The sequence below is a fragment of the Microtus pennsylvanicus genome, chromosome 1, assembly GCF_037038515.1.
Source record: "Microtus pennsylvanicus isolate mMicPen1 chromosome 1, mMicPen1.hap1, whole genome shotgun sequence".
Classification (NCBI taxonomy): domain Eukaryota; kingdom Metazoa; phylum Chordata; class Mammalia; order Rodentia; family Cricetidae; genus Microtus; species Microtus pennsylvanicus.
The window spans coordinates 82087370-82096428 of NC_134579.1; the positions used below are offsets into that span (position 1 = coordinate 82087370).

The following is a 9059-nucleotide window of genomic DNA, read 5'->3' on the forward strand; positions in this document are numbered from 1 at the left end:
AAAACAAAATTGATGGATGGAAGGGGTTGGCTTTTGAATTTTATCCACTTAAAAATGTGTATGTGTGTGTGTACGTGTGTGTGTACACGCACACATACTCATGAATGTTGTGGTGTGTTTGTGCAGATGCAGGTACAAACAAGATGTAGTGCAGTTGTGGAAGTCGCAGGATAACGTTGTCCCCTTCACCTTCAGACAGGACCTCATTCACTGCTGCACATGACATTCTACTGGCCACACAGCTCTCAAGGATTCTTGAGGTTTTAGTGTCTCCCTCACTCAAGAAGCACTTGCATTACAGATATACATCACTCTTTCGGGATTGACATGGGTTCTAGAGATCCAAACCCAAGCCTCAATGCTTCCTCAGCAAATGCTTTACCTACTGAAGCTTCCCCCTAACCCAGCATCTTGTGCACCCTTGAGGAGAAGCTGGTGACCAGGTCATCCCTCAGCTATGCAGAGGCAGTGACTCGGATGAACTAGAATGCCTAATTCTCTCCTAAAAGCTATGTGTTCTGCAGCCGCTCTCCTTTTCTCTGTTTGCTGTGTTGTTGTTGGATTTCCTTCTTTAAGGTCAGCGTTGACCCACCACAGAGCTGGTTTCTAATCTGGAGCAACAAGTTCAGAGGGAAGGTGGACCTGAAACTGGAATTTAGTCTTAAAGTAGATGTTAGGGATTAATCATGTCCTCTAACACCACTGATGTAGAAGACCAGAGGAAAAAGCAGAAATACAGAGTGAGAACTTGATGCAACCCACGTTAAAGCTTTTTTTTAAAAAATTAGGGTTTCTCCTGTTTAAATGGTATTAAGCAGGATGTTGTCTGAGAACTCAGGTTCCTGGGATCTCAATACAGATATGGTACTCACTAGTTGTTTCATAATGATAACTTCTTGAATATTAATGTACAAGGTATTGGATATCATTATAGCATTTTTTTGAACAAACTGTGCTCTTGTATAATTTCTGTGTCTGTGATAACTACTCAGACAGAAAGCACCTGAGGCAGGAAAGGTTTAATCCCGGTTACAGTCCACTGCCGCATAGAGGTCATAGAGGCAAGAGCTTGAAATGACTGATCAAGGACGGAGAGAAATGAATACTCCCATGCTGCTGTTGTGCTAATGCTCAGATAACTTTCTTCACTCTTAACACGCCCACAGCCCAGCCCATAGAATTGCTCATCTGTGTGCTGGGTCCTCCCTGTTCATTTAACAATCATATTGATCGCTGTTGGTCATAGGCCAACCCAGTCTAGATAATTCCTCGCTGAGACTCTTTTCCCGGGCAATTCTAGTTGTTTTAGTTTGGCAGTTAAAGACCAACTCCACACCATGTAATAGATCCCACTCTTTTTTTTTAACTTATTAGATTTTTTAAAAATACCAATCCAAGTTCCCACTCCCTCCTCTCTTCCCATTCCCTTCACATACCCTCCCACCCCATCCCCATCCAATCCTCAGAGAGGGTAAGGCACATTGCTTTGTGGAAGGTCCAAGGCCCTCCCTACTATATCCAGGCTGAGCAGGGTATACATCCAAAGAGAATAGGATCCCAAAAAGCCAGTACTTGCAGTAGAGATAAATCCTGTTGCCACTGCCAGTGGCCCCTCAGTCTGCCTCAGCAATTCAACTGTAAACCACATTCAGAGGGATTAGTTTGGTCCTATGCTTGTTCCTTCCCAGTCCAGCTGGACTTATGAACCCAAAGAAAAACATATATAGATTCACCTGGAAATTAGAAACAAGTTAAAATCGCCTGACAAAATTGGGAACATGGGAGTTGGGGAGGAGAAGGGGAAAAGGGGAAGAGGAACGGAGAAGAGGAGGATTGGGGAGAACTTGAGAGAATGGGATAGTCAAGATGAAGGAAGAACAGAGATGAGAGCAAGGAAAGAGATATCTTGATTGAGGGAACCATTATAGGGCTAGCAGAAACGTGGCTCTAGAGAATTTTCTAGGAACCCACAAGGATGACCCCAGCTAAGACCCTAAGCAATAGAGGAGAGGGGGTCCGATCTTGACTTGCTCTGTAGGCAGACTGATGATTATCTTAAACATCACCATAGAACCTTATCCAGCCACTGATGGGAACAGAGGCAGAAACCCCATCAGAGCACTGGACTGAGCTCTCAAAGTAGAGTTGAAGAATGAGAGGAATGAGCTTATGAGCAAGGAAGTCAAGACCATGATGGGTACACCCGCTGGAACAGTCTACCTGAGTTATATCCTACTCTTTCATCGTCTCCCTGGCCCTGTGTTCCCTGTCCCCACTCTCCCTAGCCCCGTTCTCCCTGGTTCCCCTCTCCCTGGCTCCCCTCTCCCTGGCCCCGCTCTCCCTGGCCCCGCTCTTCCTGACTCTGCTCTCCCTGGCCCTGCTCTCCCTGACTCTGCTCTCCCTGACTCTGCTCTCCCTGACTCTGCTCTCCCTGGCCCAGCTCTCCCTGGCTCCATTCTCTCTGCCCCACACTCTCTCTTGCAACCTTCCCTTTCTATCTTCTTTCTTCTTTCCTATCATTGCCATATTACAAGCGAGGATCCACAAATGCAGGTTTTGTCTTTCTGAGTCTGGTAACCAATAAATATTGTATTTTTGAGATTCATTCATTTATTACAAACTTCACCTTTCTTTACAACTGAATAAAATTCCACTGTGTATGTATCATATTTTCATTACTAGTTCACCAGAGATGGACATTAACTTCTTTGTTTCTTGTCACAGTTGTGGATATGTCCTGTTCCATGGGTGAGTAGCTGAACTATAATGAAATAACAGAGGTAAAAGCCGAAATCGGTGAGTGACCAAAAACCAACTTCCCAAGTGCCTGCAGATGTCTCTGTTCTGTTAGACACTGTGTCCCTGGCCTTTAATACAGATGCCTCTGTGATGTGGTCACTTGTGTCCCTGGCCTCCAACACTACCGACACCTCTGTGGTGTAGTGGCTTGCGTCTCTGGCCTCCACTGTGCTTTACTTGTTTCAACTGTGAAGTAGAGACACGAGGTAACACATGTTGTTTACAGGTATCCATACAATCTTCTGGATTTCTTCAGAGTTATAAAGTCCTTACTTTCCTCATTTTGGAATAGATGGGGCTAAGATCCTTGTATTCTTCTAGAAGTGGGAAGCAGCTGGTGGAAGTGGAGCTTTTATATGCTCCCTGTCAAGGGGGTGTTTTAACTCTAGAGTTCTTTTTATTTTTTATAAGTTGCTTTAGAAAAGGTATGATATATTGTGAGCTTCTTTGTGACATTGTCTACAAGTTTAGTATTGGATTTTCTAATACTCACCCTCTTGTTTCTCTGTTTCCCTACATATTTCAGAGTGTATACCCCCACAATAGCTTCATTTCTGTTTTATGCTATATACACGTATGTATTCCAAGTAGAAGAATGTTTCATGATAGCTTCCTTTCTTGTGGTTTGTTGTTGCTGCTGCTGCTGTTCCCATCATCCTTCTTATCATCCTCTTCTCCTAGGATTTCTCTGTGTATCTCTGATTGTCCCGAAACTTGCTCTCAAGACCAGAATAGCCTTGAACTCAGAGATCCAACTGCCTCTACGTCCTAGATGCTGGGATACTAGGCATATGCCACATCACCCGGCTCTCTTCCTTTATTTTATATATGATTTCCACTCATACTATCATTTGTATTTTCAGACATATAGATAATATATAGACAGATGATAGATTACATAGACAGACAGACAGACAGACAGACAGATAGCACATTTATGTGTCCAGATAAGAAGGAGATAGATTCTAGGGTATTGTGAGAATTCCTTCCCAAGAGAGACATAAACTCCTTCCTCATAAGGTCACAACCAAAACCCAAAGAACAGTTCCACAAAAATTTACACTTTGGATCTAATGGGTTTATTGGGCTTACTTACCGAGCATGGGTAAGTGATTACTTAGAGAAACATGGGTGACCTGAGCGTGATACACTGAAAGTCTTCAGCAGCCTGGTTGGCAGCTTTTTCATAGTACTATGGATGTAGCCCTACTCAGTTAACATCACTGAGACCCCCAAAGGCTATGTGCAATTGGGCTAGAATTCCATGATTGTCTGGAAGGACCTGCTGAAATCTTGGGTGAGGGTCCAATGACCTTTCTTATCTCTGATGAGAGAATGTCAATGGTCAGAAAGTCCCTTCTTGATAGAATCTTCTAAGTAGGCACATCTGATCTGATGGCGATGGTGACAGTTTTTTTTTGTTTGTGGGTGTATGTTTTATTTGATTTGTTTTTTTAGCAAGGTCTCTCCATGTTGCCCTGGTAATTCTTACTATGCAGACCAGGTTGGCCTTGAACTCATGGAGATCTACTTACCTCTGCCTCCTGAGTGCTGGGACTAGCATGGTAGCTGTTTTGCTCAGAGGACTGTGTTCTACAATATGGGGACAGAGTTTGGATTTGTTCCTGATCTATTAAACTCTGAACTGACAGATGTGAAGGAAGCCGCGGCTTCTGGGAGTTCATGAGTGCAGGGGTCCTTGTCATGTCCAGAAGATGTTATTTCACTCGGTCCTCCCACTCTCTCTGCTTTGTGGGGAGGATTGTGACATGGATGCCCCATTTATAGCTGAGCACTCCACAGACACTTATTTTCTGCACTTTAACTGGTCATGAGTCCCTGTATTAACCACCATCCACCGCCCAAAGAAATTTCTCTGATGAGGACTGAGAGATATACTAATCCACCGAATATAGAGCATTTAGAAAGTAGTTTCATACCATGTCCACATGGACAAACAATTATTAGGTAACCGCTAGGGCCTCAGACTACTGAGGTGTATACATTCTTGGCTAGATTTCCATTGTGGGCATGAGCTCCAACCAGAAAGTGGTTGGCTCCCTGAATTGCATCAGTGGCCATATCTTTCCACATTGGTCACCATTGTAGTTCTCAGTGTTCATAGCTGGGTGAGACTGTTGGTGGCTTTTCTACCCCCAGAAATCAGCACAGCGCCTTCCAGGACTGTGAAAACTTGTAAGCAGGGAGGGGGTTTCCAAGGCACTGTCAATTTGAATTTTCTGTGTCCTGTGGTTAAACTGTGTGATCTCTTCAGCAATTGATCTCACCATCAGTTTCTAGTGGGCTATTACTAGCAGTCTGGACAGGTTCTTATTTTTTTCTCCTCTGATTTGAACAGATAAGAAGCTGGTGACTAGTGTCAAGCTCTGGGTTCCAAATAGCTTCTGGATCAAACAGTTTTATAGTCACTGCACAGAGAGAGAAGCTGAGGAGGAGTGGATGATTCCTAGATATTTGTTCCTGTGAAGTGGAAGATGGAATTCTGTACTCATGGGTCATGGGAGATTAAGACCTAGACTTGTGGCTATGGGAACCTAGAAGCTTGAGTCCTAAAGTCATGTGTCTGAGCAGGCATTAGCTGGTGGCCCGTGTGACTGCGGGACCAGGTGACACAGACCACATGTGTGCTGAAACCCCATCCTTCTCTTCCACAGGGTGTGTGAGACATGACCTGGTCCCCTTGGTGCTGCAGCTGCTTTTCCTCATTCTCTTCTCTGGGGTCCTTGTGGCATTTCTTCTCCAAGGTCAGATGCTCTGAGTACTTTGGCTCTTAATGCTGGTCTCTTGGCTGATGCATCCAGATCTAGAAGGGAGACAAGACCAAAATTGGAACCTGGTCCTTCCACGACTTCTAAGCATATCTCAGAACTCCTGAAGCCTATACAGCAGGGGAAATGGAGGAGGAACAGGAGAGGGTGCTTGTTACACTTGCCTCTGTAATTTAGTCTTTTCTGGGTGGTGAAATACTCCTCTCTCTGTGGTGGGTGTGTGCGTGTGTGTGTGTGTGTGTGTGTGTGTGTGTGTGTGTGTGTGTGTGCTTATAGGCACTTCACCTCCAGGGGTGAGCATACACTTTGTGTGTGCATGTATGTAATTGCCGAGGGACAGCCTCAGTGGTCATTCCTCAGATTCTGCCCACCTTGTTTTTTGGAAAATGGTTTCTTATTGGCCCTAAGATATCAAATAAGTGAGTCTGGCTGGTCAGAGAACCCAAGGGATCCACCTGTTCTTGAATTTCCAGGACTGAATTACCAATGTAGACCAACATGCCTGGTTTTCAGAATGTGGGTTCTGGGAGATTGATCTCAGGTACTTGTGTTTACAGGGCAAGATGTTACCAACTAACCCATCTCTTCAGCCCATCATTCCTCAAGCGTTGTATAGCAATGGTTGGCTCTCAGTTACTATGTTCCTATATAGGCAGTGTAGACCATGGTACATGTAGGTATTTAATAGTTGTAGTTCCTTTTTCTTTTTGTCTTGACACAGTTCCAAAGGTTCCCTGCACCCAGGATCAGGAGATCTACCAGGAGCTCATGCAGTTGAAGCCTAAAGTCGGTGTGTAATCAGAAGCTGGCTGTCCAAGTGTCTTAATGGGTATTCATGTGAGGACACTTTGGTTGAGTTTGACCCTTTTAAGCCTTAAGGCTCTCCCTTGTCAATTGGAAACACAGAATAACACCAAAACAGGTTTTTTTTAGCATTCACAAGAAAGTATATATAATAAGGATTCAATTATGACAGTTTCCTGGAGTCTGTTCTGAGATTTTAGCTTCTGCTTCTCCCACTGGGAATGAGATGGGGCCAGGATTCCTGGATTCCTTTAGGATGAGGAAGGACTTGGGAAGTCGAGAGGGTAACATCTTCCCAAGATGATGCTTGGGGGTTCCTGACTCTGGAGGGCTGGAGGGCTGAGCAGACAGGAGAATACAGACCACCGAGTGTGAGTTTATTCTAACTAGCCTCTTCCAACAGATTCCCTGTGCCGTCCTTGCTCCTGGGACTGGATGTTCTTCAATGGAAATTGTTACTTTTTCTCCATAACTAAACGTAACTGGAGTGATTCCCTCAGGGCTTGCCAAGAAGTGGGGGCCCAACTAATCATCATTGAAAGTTATGAGGAGCAGGTATGCTTAATCATGGAGTAGGACATGCATCTTTTTATTCTTATGGATTTCATTCATCATATCGTGCCTCTTGACTAAACCTACCCCTAACATCTCCCCTCAATTCTTTTCTTGTCCTAAATAATTTCCCCTTCCAAATTCATATACTTTATCTTTCTAAACTCATAGAGTCCCCCTATTGCTGCCTACATGTACAAAGGTATAAGGCTATATACTAGGGCATGAGTAGCCTCTCAAGAGCTATGCATCTTAAAAAAAACTGACTTTCTTTCCTTAAACACCTTCAATTGTTCATAGTACTTCAGTGAAGGTTGGAACTCTATGAGTCCCCTCCTGTCTAGGCTGAAAATTCTGCTTACTTGATCTTGTGCAGCTACTGTGAGTTCATGTGTGCAATTGCCCTGTCCATTTCACCTGAGGGAAGTGACGTGATACAGATGGGGGCATGCATCTCACTACCTAATAAGCAGTTGGAGGAGGATAACCATATAGATTTTCAAGGCAGAATGAAAGAGAGCTATGAATTGGGGCATCACAAATGCCTTACACACACACACACACACACACACACACACACACACACACCCCAAACAAGTCTTGACCACGTGTGTGTAAGATTTGGGGGAAGACTTGGAAATATAAAAAATGCCTAGTGATAGATTGGCTGGTCTGTAATAACTCACTTTCTAGAGGGAAAACTCGTCTGTGTGTCATTGACCAATTGCTAGAACATGGCTCACACATTCATGACCAGGCATGAGTAAATCCAAGTGGGACCATGTAGTAGGGAGCAGTGGGATGCATTCCTGCCGCCCCGCTCCTGGCCGCTAACCAGGCAGCCAGGAGCCATGTGGCAGGAAGTGGCTCGCCGCTTCTTCTACAGGACTATTCAGAACTCACAAACCAGAGAAACATGCAGTGAAAAGAAGTGTATACAACAAGAGGCCATTTGTGCACTTCTCTGTGCAAGTCATTTCTTTATAGGGCACAGGAATGGGAGGACTCAGATCTCCTGAACACTTGTTAGAGTGCATGGTGTAGTTCCCTAGAAGAACTAACTGCAAATAGGACTTTCCATCTAGACTTTACAAGGACACTGGATGGAAAATTAAACATTCAACTGTATCTCAACTACTTTTCTCCCTTTCCAGGACTTTCTACAGAAGATGTTTAAGATTAGAAGCAATTTCTGGATTGGGTTGTCAGACATGAAACATGAAGGCTCATGGCAATGGGTGGATAATTCACCTTTGTCACCAAGGTAGATCAAAAAACAAGGGCAAAATTGGGGTGAATGGGCTGGTGTCTGAAATGCTAATATCCGTGCCTGGGGTTTTTATCCCCTAGACATAAAAAAAAATTGTCACTTACTGAGTGGAAAGGGGGAATTCATGCTCAAGTTCAGGGAAATTATGAAGACATCTAGTTTCCAAGAGCTTCAAATTTGGTTTATGGATTAGGGGAGGGACACATGTTCACAGTGTGCATGGGTTTTGCAGCTTTAAAAAATATTGGACCTTATGGAAAAATGAAGACCATTCAGAGACTGACTGCGCAGAACTTACAGATCATGGCTGGAATAAAGACAACTGCAAAAATGAGAAATTATGGATCTGCAAGAAGTCCCCAGCATCCTGCTCCAACAACTGATGTCCAGGTTCTCCCATCAGCCCTCACAGCTCCAATCTCCCTGACAGATGACCAAACTTCATCCACACTTAGGCCAATTCCTTCTCCTTGTTTTCAGGCAAGAAGCTCTTAGCAATAGCTCTGTTATCTTTTATCAGGTCCCTCGTCCCCTGGGGGGCTGGTCCACTGCTGCCTTCCCTCAGATATATCCAGACCCTTCTTGACTTAGTGGTTACTGTTCTGGCCTTTGCTCACAATTTAATAGAATGACTAAGTGTGGGATATCCTCAGGGGTTATGTGGTTATCTTTAAAATGCTGTCTTCCTTGCTGAGATTAGATGGTCTGCATTGCTATGTTTATCTCCACAGTACCAGAGGCTCTACACTATCCCTTCCCTACATCTTTTCCTTTCATTCATTTGTCTTCCATCTCTCTCCCCTGTAAACATTTACTGGTGATTGTTTCCAATTACTTCAGCTCTG

At 44.2% G+C, this 9059-nt stretch overlaps 1 protein-coding gene across 1 annotated transcript; it reads left to right on the forward strand.

Moving 5' to 3' along the window:
* Window positions 1-3900: 3900 nt before the first annotated feature.
* LOC142846659 (CD209 antigen-like protein 2) lies at window positions 3901-8212 on the forward strand. The gene is made up of 5 exons (XM_075967532.1): window positions 3901-3904; window positions 5475-5564; window positions 6310-6378; window positions 6796-6947; window positions 8099-8212. The coding sequence occupies exons 1-5, from the start codon at window positions 3901-3903 to the stop codon at window positions 8210-8212; spliced, it is 429 nt and encodes a 142-aa protein (XP_075823647.1).
* The last annotated feature ends 847 nt before the right edge of the window (window positions 8213-9059 follow it).